Here is a 20155-nt window from a genome sequence, read left to right on the forward strand (position 1 = left end):
ATTCTTGGAAAACGAGACAAAGTTAATCAAGTCCCTGAAAATCCATGATCCATTCAAGAGCTTTAGTTACCTCATTGATAAATGATGCATAAATGCACCCCAGAAACTGAGGAAAATTTCTGTTTGGTGGACAGAGGGACAAACAATGAACAGATTAATATATTTGGGAGAGAGAGTTGGTTAGAGCACACAGCACCTTCCAAGACTTGGTATGCTGACGGAACATTTGCAGTAACACCACAGCTATTTTATCAAGTGCATATCATCATGGTTAGGAAAAATAATGGAGTTGACCCTGTACTGTACTGTGAGCGCTCTTACAACACAAACAGTATGCAACCTCTATGAGGATGTCTAAGGTGGTAAAAGATATGGTTACAAATGCACAACCTGCAGTTATCAATTGCAATTTTGAATGTGCAGCTTTTACTGCCATGCAAGACTCTTTCCCCAGTGTAGAAGTCAGAGGCTGCCTTTTTTATCTGTCTCAAATTCTACTACAACAGTTCAATGGTTTTGGTCTCATGCATTTATACAACAGCAATCCAGACTTTGCATTATTGTATATACGAAAATGATAACTGCTCTGTTTTGTGCCAGTTGATGACCTTGACAGCGACGTGGATTCTTTGGCAGGTAGCTTACCAGAGGAGTTAATTCCGATTTTAAACTGGTTCGAAGACAATTATATTGGCCGTCCTAATCGGCATGGAGCAGGTAGGCGAAGCCCTTTATTTCTGACAGAGATGTGGAATATGTATCACAGAGCGTTAGATGGAGACCAGCTACAGGCATGTCCTTGGATGGATGCAAGTTAGGCATATCCTTGGATGGATGTAAGGATGAAATTTAGGGACATGGCCCAAACAAAGAAACCACAATTTCATTCAGTGTCATACATGCTGAAATGGCAAGATGACATGATTTAAGAAAGAACAATAAAAATAAACCATTCATCTCACTGACATCTTTCATTAGTAATGCATGCACTGATGTTTAAGTATAAGAAAATGACATTTTCATAATAATAAAATAAAGTTTTATATATACTTACCAAGTAATTACATAGCTATAGTTTCCTCTTGCACGGCAGCTTAAATGAAAAAATTCGCGGGTAATGCTTCAAAGTTTAGTGTAGATGACTGGCCCTGCCCACTAATGGGAATACCAGGAACTACTTACCAGAAAACCTCATTATTCTGTTTATGCCATATGTCCATCAGAGGGGAGGAAGGAGGGCTCTGATCACGTAATTACTTGGTAAGTATATATAAAACTTTATTTTGTTATAAAAATAAGTAACTTACCAAGTAATTAAACAGCTAATTCCCACAATGACAGAAGGTGAGATACATGGACATATTCTACTCCAAAACATTAAGTCATGTAATGAATTTGAAATAGAAAAAGTTGCTAGCATTGGATACAATGCTTGTAGTTCCTTATTAGTTAAGAGAGCCTGCAGTGGAAAATTACCTCTGGTTGGTACTCAACTTAACCTGTAGTGGCGGGGCGGTAAAGCTGCGGTGTGCCTCTACCTAAGTGGGAGCCTTGCAGCCAACGAGTAGTTCGATGGCTAGCAAAGCATAATTGGAAGTTTTGCAGCGAAGGAGCTACCCGAAGGCTAGCAAAACTTCAAAAATTGTCCTTGCCCCGGGGTGCAGTACCACAACAAAAAACAACCAGATAACACTGTCACCTGCACTGAAATACAGACCAAGACCCATCTACTGAGAGTGGTGGGTGCTCCAGATACGTTGTAACCCATGGCTCTCACAAAACTCGGCACCTTACTATAAGGTGGAGAGATAGTATGAGAAAATCCTATGCTTCCTTCCGAGATGCCAAGCCAATTACTGTAATAATAATCGCATGGTACTGCAAAAAATTTTAACACTGTTTAAACTTTTCTGAAGAGGTGAGAAGTGAAAATCGATAATTCTTCCAGGGATGTAAGGGGTGTATATGCATGACGGCTAATGAGGTAGAAGTTGTTCCGACGTCTTCAGCTTTCACTTAAATGTAGGTCCAATGCCCTCCTGAACTAAGAATGATCTCATACACCAAGTCCATACATGAAGAACAATGCATTCTTAGATAGAGGGCAAATAAGGTTCCCTGTCAGAACACTAAAGGTTATGAATAGCCCTCTGTGCTTCCAATCCTGCTCAGGCAATACCTGAAAACTCCAACAGAACAGAGAGCTTCCTACTCCTCCCCAGATCCAAGATATGGGGAGATTTGACCAGACGATCGGAACCTGGCGCCAGGCGCTGGGTGTACTGAGCTGGTGCCAGGATGTAGGTGGAGCCAGATTAGCTGGCCACCAGATAACTAATTGGTTGGGAGCTGGCGGGCACTCCTAGGAGCTCGGGGCAGAGCTGGTTCTTGAGAGAGAACGGATCCAGGTCATGGAAGGGTCCTTGTTCTCGGTTAAAAAACCCCAGGGTAAATGAGCAAACTGCGTTACTGAATCAGACGTAGCTTGATACCCCTTAAGAGGAGGAACATGAGAGATCCTATATCCTCTCCGATAAAAGAGGCAATGCTGCCATTGAGTCATAAGTGTCTCAGAAGAAGAAATTTAGAGTCTGAGACACCCAATTCGGAACATTGTTCACTTAGATTGGTAGACTGAACTACAAGATGACATCTGAATCTTTCAAATGTCTCTTGTAGCACCTCTGAAAATCCCCTTCTTCCTGACAAGCACCTGGACAGCCCAAAGCCTGTCCGGGTAAGGGCGTACCACCCTTGGTGATGTCTCTGGAAGTGAGGTTGATCAATAAGAAACAAATAGTGGAAGGATTCTTGGAGAGTCCACCAATCAACAGTAGCAATTTAGGAACCATAAATTATAGTTCAGAACAGGGCTACGAGGAACGTTGTAACGTTCTGACAAGCCTGAGAAAGTTCAACACTTCCTTGACCATGTCGAACGGTAAGAGCTTAGAGGTCCAGACTGGAACGATCTTGCAGTATGGTGTCTGTTGCCCAAACTAGAAGATCCCTTTAAGGTGGCAGACAGTCAAGGTTGGCCTGCCCCAAAGAAGCATATAACCCTACAGTTCAGGGGATTCAAGGTCCACTCAGGAGTAGGAGTGAGTTTCTGATGGCTCAGTTCATCCGCCAGATATTCCAGTTGGACTAGAAAAATTTGATTCATCATCTCCAGAAAAACCCTCGTCTCTAGGTGGCAAGTGCTAATGTAAAAAAGTAAGAGTTGTGGTCTTATTTAAAGGAATACCGCAGTCTAGGAGTGAGCGAGGGTCAAGAAGAACTGAAGCCTTAAGCGAATGGCTTTCAGCTCTGGCATATATGCAAAGGTTTGTTCTCCCAGGGACACGTCTCGGAAATTTCCCGGTTCCCCGAGCAGGCTCCCTCTATTAGAGCAAAGTGCACAGAGGACCTTCAGAAGACACTACTTCTTGCTCAGGAATTGGGCTTTTTAATCAATCTACAGAAGTCACAAGTAGTCCCAACTTAATCAATTCTCTATTTAGGGATGAGGATCGACTCTGAGTTTTCGGGCTTTTCCGTCTCCCAGAAGAGTCAAATCCTGCTTTCGGACAGTCCGAAGCTTCCTCTCTCACCCATCCTGCTCGGCCAATGAATGGATGAGTCTGCTGGGAGCACACTTGTCCATCGAGAAGTTCGTACCTTTAGGAAGACTCCAAGCAAGGGTACTTCAATTCTTCCTAAAGGCCAGTTGCTGCAGGAAAACTCTTCCAGACTTGTACATTTTCCCCATCACGCCCGAAGTCAAGGAGGACCTTCAGTGGTGGCTTTCAGAAATAAGGTTTTTAGTAGGGAAATTGCTTCTTCCTCTGAACCCCAGTCTAATCTTATACTCGGACGAATTGATTCTGGGTTGGGGAGCTCTTCTAGACAACATGGTAGTTTCTGGGATGTGGTCCCAGGAGGTGAGAGAACTTCACTTCAGAGTGAAAGAACTTCAACAGGACAGCAGTGGTCCATTCAGACAACACGACGGCTCAGTCTTACATCAGAAACCAGGGAGGTACTCACTCCTCCTCCCTTTACGAGGCAGCCAAGGATCTCCTTCTCTGGGCAGAGGGGAATCGCACCAGAATTGTTACTCGATTCATCCAGGGCAAGATGAATGTCCTATGGACGAGCTAAGTCGCTGTGGGCAGGTTCTACCAACGGAGTGGATGCTGAACCCGCAGGTGTGCACCAACCTGTGGAAAAGGTGGGGAAAGCCATTGATAGACCTGTTCACAACATCCAGAAGCCATCGCTTCCCCTTGTAGTGTTCTTGAGCCCCGGACCCTCTGGCATGGGCTACAGAAGCCATGCTCCAGGACTGGTCGAACCTGGATATATACGCCTTCCCGCCATTCAGCATGGTCAGGGAAGTCATAAACAAGTTTCTTTCTCACAGCAATACTTCAATGACCCTCGTAGCTCCATTCTGGCCGCAGAAGGAGTGGTTCCCAGACCTGCTCAGGCTGCTGGTGGACTTCCCAAGACTTTTGCCTCAGAGACCAAGTCTACTCAGACAGCCACACTTCCACCGATTTCACCAAGGCTCAGCTGAGGGGGCAACTACCTGTAGGCAGAGCCCACCGACCTCCCTTGGACCCTCCAGTATGCCTCCTCCCAGGTTTAGGGAAGTCTGACAGGGAACTTTGTCTAGGAGCATCAGTGAGACGAGTAGTCACCTCCTCCATTGACACGGCACTTGCACATACACCACTGGCACTCATCTTGTCCATAAGGGTCTTTAAAGAAGCCCCTACTGTATTTGGGCTAGAGTATTAACTAGTAGACCAAATTTCTGGTCTCTCCTGTCTTCAAGGCTGGAGATGGCATTGAGAGTCGGAAGTTTGGGAGCCAGGTAACAGAGTAGATGGGAAAAGTCAGAGGGCTGTTAATGGGGGAAGAAGCAGTCACGGGTGTAGACAGATAGGTACACTGGCAAAATCCAATTTAGGAGAAGAAACCTGGCTAGCAGAACACCTAGCTTCGGCTCTAGCAGTAGCCTTTTTCTCTCTGTCTCTTTGAAGTCTGTCAATGTGTACATTCAAAGTTTTCCATTTACCGATCCGAATCTCTACACTCTTCACAAGTCAGATCGGGCAAGCAAATTTGCCCTCTACAATGATAACGCATAGTGTGCGAGTTGTACTTGGCCGACGTCAATCTGGTACTGCAGCTTTTGCTGCAAAACCGGATACTAGGAGCAGTAGAGTCAGAAACAATCAAAAGTCTCATACAGATAAAGTCTAGTACATCTAAGCTAACTGTAAATAGCAAAGCCTACCAAAATAATGAATACTTCACCAAAAACAGCAATCAGACACAATCATCCAGAGAAAAATACAAAATCAAAGCTGCTCAAACAACCAATGTTTAGTTGTTGACTAGCAGAAATGAATTGAGCTCTCCAGCTGTTTTACCTATTCTTCCCTGAAAGTGGGGGGGTAGTTATCTACACCAGAACAATACAGGCACTACCATGAAGTTCAAAATTTTAAGCTGCCACGATAATTAGAAACTATAGCAATGTAATTACTTGGTAAGTTACTTATATAAAACTGATGTTTGTTCCTACTGTCAGTCAAAGACATCCCCCAAAAAAACAAAAAAATCATATCATGAAAAACAGCTAACAGCCAAACTAGTGACTGCACCGAGCACCACTATAGGCAGTGGGAAGAAGATTTCTGAAGAGAACTAAACATCTGAGACATATGTGGAGGAGAAAAAGTGGCCTAGACAATTACCTGGGTCTACCAAGTGATCTTTATTTTGAATGCTGAAGATATGGTTACAAATTATCTTTGTTTTGAATGCCAAAGATACAGCTTTCTCTAAAAGCAGACAAGATTCATACCCATAAATAAGCCAGGTGAATAAGGTGTGAAAAAAAATTCTCTTACAATTTTGATGGTTTTAAAAAAAAAGATAAAATCTTCTGTGGTAGCCACTATACTTTTAGTAATGCATCTCACATGCTCAATTGACAACAACTCATCACACTGAGCATATAAGAAACACTGGTGCCTTCTAAAATATATTTATGGGCTAGGAGTACATGCCAAACCTTCAGCTGGTTTAATTTTGCTCCTATCTGTTTGAAAGGAAGATGACCAACAACTGATTCTTCTTGTGCTTTTATATTTTTCTTACTGTCGGTCAGGAGAAGGAAGACCATCTTTTCTGCCATTTCCTTAAAGTAAACATACTTTCTCTGACAAAAGATGTACACAAGATCACCTCTAAGCCTTACAATTATGAGAATACTTCGAATTACAATTACTTATTGTGCTCCTAAATCTTCGGATATTACTCAAATTTGACAGTGGCATGCCAGATCCAAAACTTGGACTATGACTGTAATCTTTACTGTATATACTGATGTAAAATGGACCAGCTTTCACCAAAATTATTTCCATTTCAAATATCTCTAGTCTGTATATACAGTACAATGTAAACTCAAGTATTCTTTTTCCCCCAAAGACTACAAAATCAAAATCAAAACTTTGAATTTTAGAGTGGTCTCTTTTATCCTATGATTAATACTAATTTAATTCAAAACCTATTTCAAATGGTATACAAACTCCTGGACCTGCATGCCTACATGCTTTGATTCCCTTTTAGATATGGAATACTATACTATATAAAATTAGATAGAAAGAAATATAAAAAGAGGTTATCATTTCTCACCTGGTAACTTCCTTTTTGGTGCAGGCATGTGATTGAAGACACCTCTCATTTTCGTACCTTCATCATGCCACAGGTCATAACTGAAGTCATCCTTTTTTTCTTTCTTTTCCTTATTATATTTAATAAGTCCTCTTCTGATAAGTAATGCTCTTCGAGCTACGTAAGCAGCTTCAGCTCGTGATGGGATAAACGATCTTTTATGCTCAGGCCGCCCTGATAAAGGCATCTCCATGACTTCATGTGAGAACAAATCAAGAAACTTGGGATACATTTCAAAGTTTTTGTCAGGTACTCTGCGACCCATAATACGTTTGACAATATCAAGATCTCCATCACTTAGTCGAACTTCTTGTCCAGTCAGTTTGTCAAAAACAGTGCGATTAAAATCTGGGTTTTCTAATTTGTTGAGGAATTTATCTAAAGCATCCCCTTGTTCTGGTTTAAGAATGGGTTTACCCTCTAAATCATATCCAAGATGAGGATAGTCATCATACCAATTTATGGGTATGTTGCCTATAGTATTTCGAAGGTCCTCTTCATCAGAAGAATCATATTCATATTCATCAGGTACTTCTGAAGACCTGCTTGTACTAGCCTGACCATCTTTAGATACATCTGTTTCAACACCACTGTCTTTATCAAGTGGTATTTCTTTTTCTTGTTGGGAGGTCTCTTCGCTTTCACTTTCTTTCCCATCAGAGTCCTCAGAGTCTTCAGCAAGGCTATCAACACCATCATCCTCTTCTTCCTCTGATTCACTCTCATCTGATTCATCATCATCTTCATCTTCTTCAGAGTCCTGATTGCTGTCACTCAAACTGGGCGCAACACCATTAACCTTCGGTTTTGAATTCTGTTCTGTACATCCCTCCTTGATGTCTTTGCCTTCTGTGGATATTTCATTCTCATCATCCTCATCCCCATCTTCCCATACCAGTAACTCATCATCATCCTCAATTTCTTCATACTCAGAGTCAGAAGAATCACCTTCATCATCCAATGTTGTTAAATAATCAACCTGCAAAAAAAAAAAAAGCAATTTAATTCAATTATTTAGAAATATGAATCATAGTTTTACAATTACCTTCATCACTGATGGCACTGAAAGTGTGTCCATAACTGAAAGGAAGCTTTTAAATATCTCCAAAAGTTCAAAGTCTTGAATGTGGATATTAGTTGGAAATACAGCCAATATCAAATGACTGTTACTCAAGAGTCTACAGGCAGTTAGACAAAATGAGGCACCCTGCAAATGATGTGTATGGAAAACAATTAATTAAAGAAGTATGCATGAAGTGCCCACCATATTACCTTGTCACAGCTACAAAATGTTATGTTGATCCATGGGTTCCATAACTCAATATTTCAGCGTAAAGCTTTTGCTGGTACCCAAATAATTATAAAAAAAAAAAAATACTGCAGACCAAAATTTATTCAAAAAGTTCACACATGAATGCAGTATTATACAGACGATGGCTCACTTTCTATAACAGACCCCTGGTATAAAAACAATGCTTCTGATGCTTAATGTTATAAGCCATGTGGCAATATCAATCTTGAAAACCTCAAAGTCCCATTAATAAAAAATCCATGAAATGTTTCTTTTTATTTGGAGCAGGTTGAGAAATGGAGCTAAGCTGAAATAACAGCTATTCTACTACCTCCACCCAACACACATATCAATATCATTCTGAAACAGCGGGATAACCAAAATCTTTTACTGTACTGTAGCTATTAAATACCATGGTTACATAAATTTCTATCCTTGGAGCCACTATTAGCTGGGCAACAATGTTCTCTCTTTATTTATGACTGTTCTAATGTATACGTAATACTTTGGCCCTGAAATCTTGACATTAGTTTGTCAGATTTTCATCCTTTTGTTCCAACTACAAGCTCAAGTAACAATATAATATGCATTTATCACATCATAGCAAATAGATGACAACACATCACCTTAATTATCATCACAAAACAGAGTTAGTGCTAACATACATCTGCACCATGCTGGACTATTGCCAATGTAATAAAAAAATTGGTAACTTTAATGTATGGATTTAATACATTTTTACTCATACAATACAGTTACTTTACAAAATAATCAAATATTGCAATGAAATTATGATTTCCCCAAGTAGGATATGAATATATATTCATGAATCAAGTGTTGGAGCTTTGATATTGTTCACTTAAATTCACTTTCATAGAGTCTCAAATTACTCTATAAAGTGAATATTGTTCTCATTTTGTTGCTCTAGAGGCTGTATAAATCATTGGTATCAACTTTGAAATTTGATCTTGGTATTGGCAAGTTTTCATCTATTTACAGAGTGAAAATATCAAATAAAATGGTTTTCCCGAAATATTAATTATGTAGCATTTCTAGAATTCATAGCCAGCAATATGCTAGGAACCAAAACAAAAAACCACTGAATTTTGATGCCAACACTTCAACGTAAGCTGTTAGTGTTGCTGAGTATAGTACTGTACCCTCAGTAGGTGGTCAGTCTGTTTGTGGATACAGTAATTTCCTTTATACTTCCAATACCATTTATTAGTTATCACCATGAATGCTATATATTCAATGCCTGAACACCATGCTTGCTGATATTTGCTGAAGCTTTTAAAGGCACCTCTTGCTATTCAAGAATAAGCAGTGACTGTACAGAATGCTTGTAAGGTAAGCACCTTAAGTACACCTAGCCAAGTCAGTCTGTCCAAATCAGAAAGAAGCATTAGTCTTACTGAGTTAAGACTAACCAAGCCTTGACAGACAGCAAGCAGCCTTGTATAAAATAGGTCCTATTATCATGTAACATGTTTTCTTCTTTGTATGTACCATCAAGAATATACAGTACTGTACTGTACTATGCATTTAAATGTGTTAGACATTAATTATGCAAATTTCCTTTTTTCTTGTACTGTACTGTAAATGGAGATGAATGCAACATGAAATTATTAAACAAGAAAAAATAACAAAGCACTGACAAAAATGAAGTTTTCACAATGAAACTAATACTGTAACACTTACCTGAACACCTGAATTTGCCCTTAATCCCACTAGCCTGAACAACTCTCAATTACCAATCCCACTAGTGGGAATTTTAACACAGATTATCAATGCTGCAGGTAAAATCTTGTCACTTGAGCTACCATAACAAACGGTTGGCAATGCTGACACAGGTGTGTGCCAACACGCCCACTTTCGTCAATTGCTTTATTCAAGGTCAAAATTGATGTGGGGAAAGGAGGGTGGGAATCATTCAGGTGTCCAGGTAAGTATTACAATATTAGTTTTATTATGAAAACTTCATATTGCAATACACTCCCTAAACACCTGAATTTGCCCAACTGACAACATTTAGATGAGGAGGGATCAATTCTATTGCACACCCCTTTGACAACCGCAGAGATGGTAGCTCACCAATCTGCTCTGCATAAGATATCCATTTAGTCATACACTCACCATATCAATCAATGGTTTCAGTGAAGAGACATGTTGGAGAGTACTTTGACTGACAGTCAGGTCAGTGCTTTCTCAGTCCATCGACCTCCCATGTGGCTCTTCAGAACCTCTCATGTATGGAGGAGAATGAGGCATAGTGCAGAGCCGCTGTCCCCCCCAGGAGAACCATCATAGATTCGATAAGAATTCCCTTGCCCTTACTAGCTCCTCTAGAGAGGAGACAAAGATCAACCAATCGTCTAGATACCTCAACATTCTGTACCCTCGGCGATGCATAATTGCCAACACCGGAGACATGAGTTAGAAGCAACAAAGTTCATCATACTGGCTACGTCATCATCCTTGAACAAAGAATTAGCTAAGGCTAAAGGTGTTCTAAGCAATCCCTTTTATGAATGTCCAGATACTGAGGGGGAAGATGACCAAGATAGAAATTTCGAATTTTCTGCTCCAAACGTCGTAGACGAAGCCAAAGCATTTGCCTGGTGCGCCAGACCTATCAAGGCAAATTTCTTAGGCTGTCCAACAACCATGGATCCGAAGGGACATAGCCATCATTCTTTGAGAACCCCATTACAGTAAACCTGACAGCATCCAGAAAGAGTGCGCAAGAGCCTCAGTCTGATTGCTCAACACATCCTCCAAAGCAACTGCTTCCCTAAGAGAAGTCCCTACGAGCCGAGGCGACGCCTGAGACCTAGACAGGACTGCCTCAACCGACTTGTTAAATGGCAACCTGACACCTGCTGAAGGGTTACCTCGAACTGCATAAATTGTCTTATGCGGAGAGAGAAGAGTCCTGTCTATTAGAAGCCACTACCGACGCTAAACGACCATCCGCCTCCCCCAAAGCCTGTCTAACCCGATTGAACCAAACCAGCCCACACGAAAAAGAAGCAGGAGCTGGCTTACTCGCATAAAGGGCCTCAAAAATGACTGACTTGATGAATGTGGGAGGTCCGGAGCTCTTGCTTGAGGATACGAAGAAGTAACATACTCAAGTATGAGTCTGTAATCGTTACTGCTGGCAAGAGGATATTCTAAGTCGGCCGGAATCTCCTGCACCTCCGGATAAGAATACTGTTCCGCAATGTCCAAACGGTCTAAGACTGACGAAGGAGGAGGAAGTGAATGAAGCCTGGACAACGATGAAGAGTCTGCAAGCGGCCACCCTAACCAGAATGCTGAACACCCACACCTAACTGGGTACCCGCAGCTGAATCTGCACAGTTGAATCTGCCGGGAAGAAGAGAAGGCTGAACTGAGAAACCCAGAGCCGATTCCCCATTGTTACCAAGGAGAAGACGAGTGAGAGTAGCCAAACCCACATTGCTAAACCCTAGGGGAGGATGTGCAAACGAAACCGCTTGCAGAGGGACGGAAGAAGATGAAGAAGGACGGAGAATGAAAGAGGTAGAAGCTACCCTCGGAGTTCCCGCCATGGAAAATGCAGGCAATGAAAGCCGCAGACCGCTCGAAGAAGGTACCGCAAGCCCTGCCAAAACCGCAGAGCGCAAACCCGAACTGGAAGCAACAGGCAAACCCTGTGAGATACCTGATACTAGCAGAACAGCCACTTGAAGCAGAAGCAAGGGGTTCCGCATACCCGAAGGGATGGAACACGAAACGCCTGAGGCCAAAATCTGGCGAAATTGCGTTTTCACCTGTCCGGAAGCTCCTCCCCAGAAAAGACTGTACTGAGGAAGGAAAGGCGGGAGACAGAGGAAAAGCCAAAAGTCGAAGGAGGGGAAAACGGAAGATGTGGAAGCCGCCGGAAAGACCAGAGCAGAAGTAGAAGAGGCCGAAGCGACAGATAACCCAGAAGAAACCTTAGAAACGAAGGGACAGAAAGTACACCGAAACTGCGCCCCCCCGATAACCCTGAAACATATCCGACATGAATTGTGGACACTCCTGTGTCACATACTCTCTAATGTTAGAGAAACCATTCAAATAACCAACCTCTCACCAAAGGTCTGTACCCATTTGAAAGATCTAGCAAAACCACCTTATATTCCGCCACATCCAAATGCAGGTCCCGCAAACCACTTTTAAGAAGCCGAAAGGACACACCAGAATCTGCCTTACTAGACGGAGGAGTAGAAAACACAGAGGAGGGGGAAACTACAGTAGAAGATTCAGAAACAGTCGGAAGTGAGTTAGGTGCTAGAGCAGAAGGATTCTGCACCACCGGAACTGAAACACTGACTTGAGACTTTGAGCCAGACCAAAAAGAAGCGATGAAGGCGAAACTTTTGCCCGAGTACAAAAAAAACACTCGAACCCGAAACCGGAACCCATCCAGGAGAATGACTCTGCACCCTTAATACCTTCTCCTCACTCCTCCTTTATCACACCTAGATCTTGATCATGACTAACAATATCAACATTTAATTTATCAATACTACAAGGGGGTTGGGGGGTCCTTCACTGCCTGCTCCGCGCTGAGGGGGCCGGCAGAACCTACCCACTCAGAGGCTTGTGGTTCTACCATTACCCTCAGCACCCGTTAGGGCTGGTTCTGCAACATGCAGGGGAGCTGAAAAAGAAGAAGGTATCAAACACCCTAACACTACTATCCCTATCTGAGAAATGTTGAAAAGACTAGCTATTAAATTTTCCATACTACTTGCAATCCTATCCCCTATCTGTTTGATTACCTCTGAACTCACTAAATCCATCAAGCCAGAGATACTTGAGGCAACTAAGAATCTGACCGATGTTTGCCATCCTTAGTAGCCAAAGACTTGCGATGACGAATGTAATCCTCCATCTCTTGTGCCATCCAATAGGAACATTCATTGCAATGTGTCTGCACATCACACTTAACCTTCCTACATACCTGATAGAATGTCTATCATGTCTCAAGGTACTCATCCATCTCTTGCAGGAAGAAGCGATGAGCGCCATCATCCACAGTCGTTGGGGCAGTTGAGGTTGAGGTCGACGTCGAAGCCAATGGCGCGGTAGTAGAAAGTGAGGGGTCCATGATGACCAACAAGACTGGGAACTGGCAAGTCCAAATTCAAAAGACGTTCCACGTCAAAGATATCCAGAAAATCCAGGAGAAAAACCATTAAATACAATCCAGGTCTTCATCAGAAGTCCAAAATACAAAGAGCAAAGTCGGGCAATAGGATTAAAACCTCGCCCTGCAGAAGGCAACAACCTTCCAACAGCACACACCTGTGTCAGTGTTGCCAACAGTTTGTTATGGTAGCTCAAGTGACAAGATTTACTTACAGCAATGGTAACACTGGCTGTTAAAATTCCCACTTGTGGGATTGGTAATTGAGAGTTGTTCGGGCTAGTGGTATTAAGGGCGAATTCAGATGTTCAGGGAGTGTATTGCAATACTACTTTTTACATGATTTCAACAATTTTCCACTTGACCTGAAACACATTCACCATAACTGTCAGGCTGTGAGCCCTTACTACTTTCCAGTGGCACCATATGAACTCTAATTTCATTTTAAATAAAGGCAATCCTAATGTGAAAACTTACAATAATGCTAAAGAAGAAATAAATGGAAGCATTGGGTAATACAACCATGCCGAACAACCTGTATCACTTTCATCACATGCTGTAACAAGAACCACAAAGATGCACTGATTATCTATACTGATACATGTACAAGCAATATAGAAGTCCTGTGAGGTCAAATGCATAGACCTTTGCCTCCCTTGTCACAGCCAGTCATGAAGCTACTCTTGCCTGTGTCTGATTGCAGGCGGCAGCATTGGCACTCTTGGCTTATCAACGTAATTTTGTTCCCACAGTTGCTTGGTACGGAAAATGGTTGATAAGTAAGGAGCCCAGCCCTTACTAATATACAGTACATGCATACTGCACAGGTAATTGGTTTGAATCAACCATCTTTAATTGTTGTTTTATTGTCACCTTTCCACTACTTACAGCATTTTTTGCATATTTTTAAATTTTCATACATTAGTAAACTGTATACTGTAATACACACAAACACACTCTCCCTGGCACAGTATTTTAAGTTGACATTCATTTATTGTCGTAGTATTGTACATAATACAGTAATGCAGGCTAGTGCTATATACATGCACTGCATTACTGTGCATTTGCTCTCCCACCCTTCTCTCTCTAAAAAAAAGTTTTGAGAGAGAGAGAGAGAGGGGGAGGGAGCAAACACACAGTAAGTGCATAGGTTACCTTAATGCAATGCATACATGTACATATATCCATGCACACAGAATATATGCAAAATATATTTATGTAATACAGTAAACTGCCCGTATTCGCAGACTCACGATTCGCGACTGTATTCGCAGATTTCTCTGTGGAACACATCTACCCATTATTCGTGGAAAATTCACCCATTTGCGGTATTTTTCACTGAGAAATATTCACTAATTACTGTATTTTCATATTTTCATGATTAAATGCACTTTTTGTGATAAAACTATTAAAATATTCCGGTATAGGCATTTTTTGAGGGGTTTTCTTGTGTTGAAACTATCAAAATAGACAGTTCTAAGTGTTTTTACAAGGGTTTTAAGTATTCGTGGATTTTAGCTATTCGCGGGGTATGCATCCCCCACGAATACGGGGGGTTTACTGTACTACATTACTGTATCACATAGCCTACAATACTGTACTGCAATAAATAAATGTCAATAAAAACAGTGTGTGTGTGTGTCTGTGTGAGAGAGAGAGAGAGAGAGAGAGAGAGAGAGAGAGAGAGAGAGAGAGAGAGAGAGAGAGAGAGAGAGAGAGAGAGAGAGAGAGAGAGAGAGAGGATACAGTAAGTGGGTAGTTTACCCAATACGATGTATATATGTATATGCATACACACAGGCTAGGCTTACACACTGACTCTGCATAATAAAAATACAATAATTTACATAACTTTACATAATCAAACTTGATGAAAATTTCATTCTATTAAATAAAATTTTGAGTGTTTTCTTACAATTAACTTACACTTTCGTTCTTTGCACTCATTTTGTTTATAAATACAAACACTCATAAATTCACTGTCACTATCTGAGTTATTCACTTGAGGCATATGAAATGGAGAGAAGGGGGGGGAGGGGGGGCTCCTGAGGAGCAGAGATGGAAGATTGAGGAGTCTTCAGTGGCTAAGATGTCATCATGAGCCCATGTATGCATAAGGGGCACTTAATTTATACACACAGGAATGGAAGTAAAATTGACTGACTGGCAAATAGGACCTGCAGTAGTTATTACTGCCTGCTTAAAAAGAAAAAAAAGCTGTCCATAGAGAGAAAAAGAACTTACAGTATTGTTCTTTATATAGTAGGGCATATAAGAATTTAAAAAAATCCTTATGCAGTCCAAACATGTTGCTTACTTGAGCTTTCAATATGTAAAACATTGGTTGAAACTTTAGGTAGATAGGTAATTCAATATGTTTCCTAATAAACAAAACTATACTAACATTTTGTTACGGATAATAACTTTATTTACCCTTGGAATAAAATTAATACACATGATTCAAAAGAGAAAGAGGGTAAACACACAAACCATTCATTTGACTGCTTGTGGAACCTGTACTATACAGTTTTCATACTGTATACAATACCAACATGTCAGAAAGCTTGCCATAAGTCCAAGTGATCATTAAACAGGTACAGTATGTCCTTAAGTAAGAAGTGCCTCAAGAGTACAGCTTATTATCAGCATGAATGTGGAAAAAATCAAACTGTACATGACATCACATGCATGCTTCCTTTGACAATATGATTCTTTGCTTTTTAACAGAAAATATAACTTTATCAATTACACAAATCCTCAGTAGGAAACTAGTTTACATAAAAAAGAAATGGGATAAAAGTTAAGACTGGTTAATTTTCAGTCATATGCAAATTATCATATAAAGTTTTACACTATTTGAACAAAGCATTTCTGCTTGATTTTTCAGAAAAATCTAATTTTTATCCTGTTCCAGTTTTTGATGCGCAGTATGTTTGCCACCTATGATAGGATCCCATAAATTCTGTGTAATCTAATGATAGTTAAATACCCTATATATAGTGCAAAATAAATTATCATTAATCTTGCCTTTGAGCATCACTAGTGTAAACAAGACAGAAGCATTCAGACACAGGAAGCTGAAACAGACAACTTAACTAAAGTTTTACCCTCCTCTTTACTAACTGCATTTCGAAATATGTATACTCTAACCATAATATGGTAATGGAAAACAGGGCTTTACAGGACAGACTAATTAACACAAGTGAAGATAAACCTCAATCAAGATCCTTTCAGCTTGTTGTTTAGTTCTTTTCAATGGAAAGAGGGTCTCGGATGCCTATGGAGATTAATCTAGTCAGTCTTCACCTCCAATGTCAAGTTACACAACAATCAGCCATTCTGCTGCCAAGTAAGGCTGACTGGTTGAACTTTGGGTAGTTATTTTACTTTAATACTATTTCTCAATATGGGAGTTTTATTGTCAATTCTCACTAATAGGCTTGGATCTAATACAAAAAGCATACTCATATCCGTACCGATTTATCCTTACCAATATATTTACCATCTTCATTCATTTTTCAATATCCATACCCATGAGCCTGGTACTGAACACTTAGCCTAGCTGCCGTAAGTGTGCCTTGTAATAATGTAAAATCTGACTCCTAAATATCTACCAAATTTGGATGAAAAGATGAATTCTGATGTCAAAGTTCAACATAAATTTTAAAGCAAAGGCTTGTGGCTGCCACAACAGTGTAACTGACACAGACCAAGTTGGAGGGCAGAGTTGTAGGGTTTTCAATAAGCTATAACTCAGAATTTTCATGATTAAATTCGTAAGAACTCACATTAAAAACTTTTGGAAAATCCACATCTCACCAATTTTTGAATGAATGTCTACAGCAGAGAGCAGATATCTGCATTAGCTTAATAGGCTATGCCTTGGCTATACCAGCTTAACAGCTTATAGCGTAAGCCACCATGACATGCTACATTTAACACCTAGGCTACACTATGATTGTTCCCCAATAACTTTTTACCTGATTTTGGTACAACTATAGAACAGCTCTACATGGAATATTTCCTTGGAAACTGACTTTTTCTATAGTATTTTGGCTGCTTATCAATAGGCCTAAGAGCCTAAGTTATTGTTTTCTTTTTTGGCGGTCAACTGTAATTAACCTCAGAACTGATGTGTTATTGTATGCTGGCCACCCTGGAATGCTATCGCGCATACACAGTGTTATGGGGGAACTTTTGGTAAAAAGTGGAGTTTCCTTCACCAGGGAGCGCCCCCCCCGGCTAAGTAACACGGCCTAATAGGTTAAGTTAGGTTAGGGTACATTAGGTTAGTATAGTTCCTTTTATAACAGGTTTCCTTAGCCATTCCCTTCTTGAACACATGGCTCCCTAATGACTTGCACATGTGCAGAACCATTCGATAACAACAAAACAACAGTCCAGTCATTCTCCCAACGATTTCCCCCACCCAAAACTCAAAACCATGTTGGATATAGAGATGTGAGGTAATAATGACTGACTGAAAATAACCAACACCACCACCTTCATCAGCAACAATAAAGTATGGCCTAAGAAAAATCGATTTCCAAGGTAATAGCCTAGTCAGTGTGGAGATATTCAATAGTTTTATCGTAATTTCAACGATTCTAACATTTATTCATAGGGCAAATGCTGCAAAAGTCCGGTATACACAGTCTGCAGGTTAAACATTGGGGTAGGCTAGGCTAAGGTATCCTAATTCAGGGTACCTTGACATAGGTTAATTAGTCTACCGTAACCTAGCTACATATCACTTCCGTACCTAGGGAATCCAAAGTTAAATTTTACCCAATAGCACTAGCTAAGCCTTGCCTATGTCTAATTTTGCCATATTGGTGGAACAGCCTATGGCCAGCCGTAGCAAATGGCCTAAGCTAACAGCCTGAGCCTAGGTCTACTTTCCCTACGGCATGCGTAAAACACTTACATCATTTTGATCCAATACTGGCGGTTCTTCTTCGCTGGCATTTTTTGGTTCTACTTCTTTATGCTTCCTTTTCCCACTCATTTGTAGTTATCTATGAGACATACGACGAAACAAATTTATGATAGCTACGATTCACACGTGCGTTCGGCCACCTCCAGAGAATAAACAAATGAGTAGGGGTCGTTCATTACTGAATTAGTGAACTTTGATAACTAGTCTTGTTACAAGTATATATAGCAAGAGATACTGAACATTATGCCTAATTAAAAACATTAATATATTATTTTTAACATTGCCTAGCAGTTTTATGTAATGCCTACTGGTTTTATTTATTACGGAAGCGACTGAATTACTATTTATACAATACGAAACGATTCCAATTTGTTACTGGATTCTTCTTCAGCCTTTTTTCCTACAGATATGTATTCCTTTGTAAAAGGCGTTTGAAAGTAGACTCTAATTTTAGAAACATAAAGATAAGGACAAATAGTTGAAAATCTCTAAAAGCATGGTAAATTCATACTGTTTAAGCAATCGCAGCATACCTCTCCAACAAATGGGTGATAAGCCATTGACTGCCGTCAATAACATTAGAAAAAATGTAAAAATTCAGATTCTGAAATATGAAAATTTCGGAAGTGGAAAATAGTACCCTTCGCAATTTGTATGATTATTCACTGTATAGATTCTTCGGTTCTCTGAGCATCCAACATCGGAGTTCAGATCGTCAAGCGAGGAGAATATTAAAAGAAAAGTTAACCGATTTCTCTCTCTCTCTCTCTCTCTCTCTCTCTCTCTCTCTCTCTCTCTCTCTCTCTCTCTCTCTCTCTCTCTCTCTCTCTCTCTCTCTCTCTTATATATATATATATATATATATATATATATATATATATATATATATATATATATATATATATTCACGTATGTAGATATGCTAATGAGTGGGCATGGTCATAAATTCATTTTAACCGTTAAATGCAAATTAAAATTAGCATTTAATGGTTAAAATGGACATAACTATGAATTAAGTTAAAATTATGAAATGAAGATGTAGACTATTTTATATAGTATACTCATGACAACTGGGCTCAAAAGCGGTCCTTGTTTGCATTTGTTATTAGCCGTCTTTGAACCGGCACGGGCTCTTGTTCCTAGAGTAACCAGTAATTTCCATGACTCTCAGCATTCGAATTTATATACCAGAACAGATACAGGTTGTAATTATAATGACCAAAATAAAGCAAAATGACTTATCTAACAATAGTCATATATTACAAAAACATAAGCTATGTGGCTACTGCAAATACACGAAAACGGTAATACGCCTCTATTTATTTGCAGGAAATTGATACGACGAAATAAATTGTCGTAGATATGTAAATGCGTCGGAAGTATCTCGGCTGTCGGCTTTTGCATCAGTGCCTCGGGATTAGACGTGTTTCGTATATCTTCAAAAGTTGTCCTCTCTTTTGTTTTATGTTTTTTTTGCCGCAATAGGAAGTTGGTAATTATTAATCATTGTTTCTCGTATAAAATTGTTGCAGTTTTTTTTTTATTTTGTTATATTTCGTACACGGTTCCTTCCCCGATTCTCGAACGCCCACTCTATGAACACGGTTGTGTCCACACAGTTAATTTGATTTGATTTTATGAAACGCAGGCCTCCAAGCCAAGCACTGGGCACGTCCTTCCATTCAGCTCTTAAGACAGTAAAAGGAGGAGGTTGGAGTGACTGGAGAGCATTATAAAGAGATCCAGAAAACAAAGGAGATTAGATAAAATGAACTAAAGGTGGAGCTGGGAAAAAACCTTACAGTTGTGCTGATCGTTGAAGAGGGTGGACACCAATACTGAAGAAAGGAAGCGGGAAAGGAGGTAAAGTAAACGAGTAAAAAGCGAGCGCAGCTAGAGGCAGAAGGGACGCTGCAAACCCCATTCAGTAATGCCCACCGTCAACCAAGTTAGGTGAACTAACGACATTACCTCGTTACGAGAATCCAAACTGTATTGGCGGTCTGGTTACCCTGTTGCAATAAGTTTT

At 40.3% G+C, this 20155-nt stretch overlaps 1 protein-coding gene across 1 annotated transcript in view; it reads right to left on the reverse strand.

Moving 5' to 3' along the window:
- Positions 1-18516, reverse strand: part of LOC136828753 (ribosome biogenesis protein bop1-A) — a 52922-nt gene extending 34406 nt beyond the window's left edge. Inside the window, exons 1-2 of the mRNA XM_067086963.1 lie at positions 18115-18516; positions 6694-7711 (exon numbers count right to left, since the gene is read on the reverse strand). Of these exons, the coding sequence (XP_066943064.1) occupies positions 6694-7711; positions 18115-18195 (1099 nt within the window). The 5' untranslated portion in view covers positions 18196-18516. The remainder of the gene's footprint in view (positions 1-6693; positions 7712-18114) is intronic.
- Positions 18517-20155: the final 1639 nt, after the last annotated feature.

This window comes from Macrobrachium rosenbergii, chromosome 43 (assembly GCF_040412425.1).
Source record: "Macrobrachium rosenbergii isolate ZJJX-2024 chromosome 43, ASM4041242v1, whole genome shotgun sequence".
Lineage (NCBI taxonomy): Eukaryota > Metazoa > Arthropoda > Malacostraca > Decapoda > Palaemonidae > Macrobrachium > Macrobrachium rosenbergii.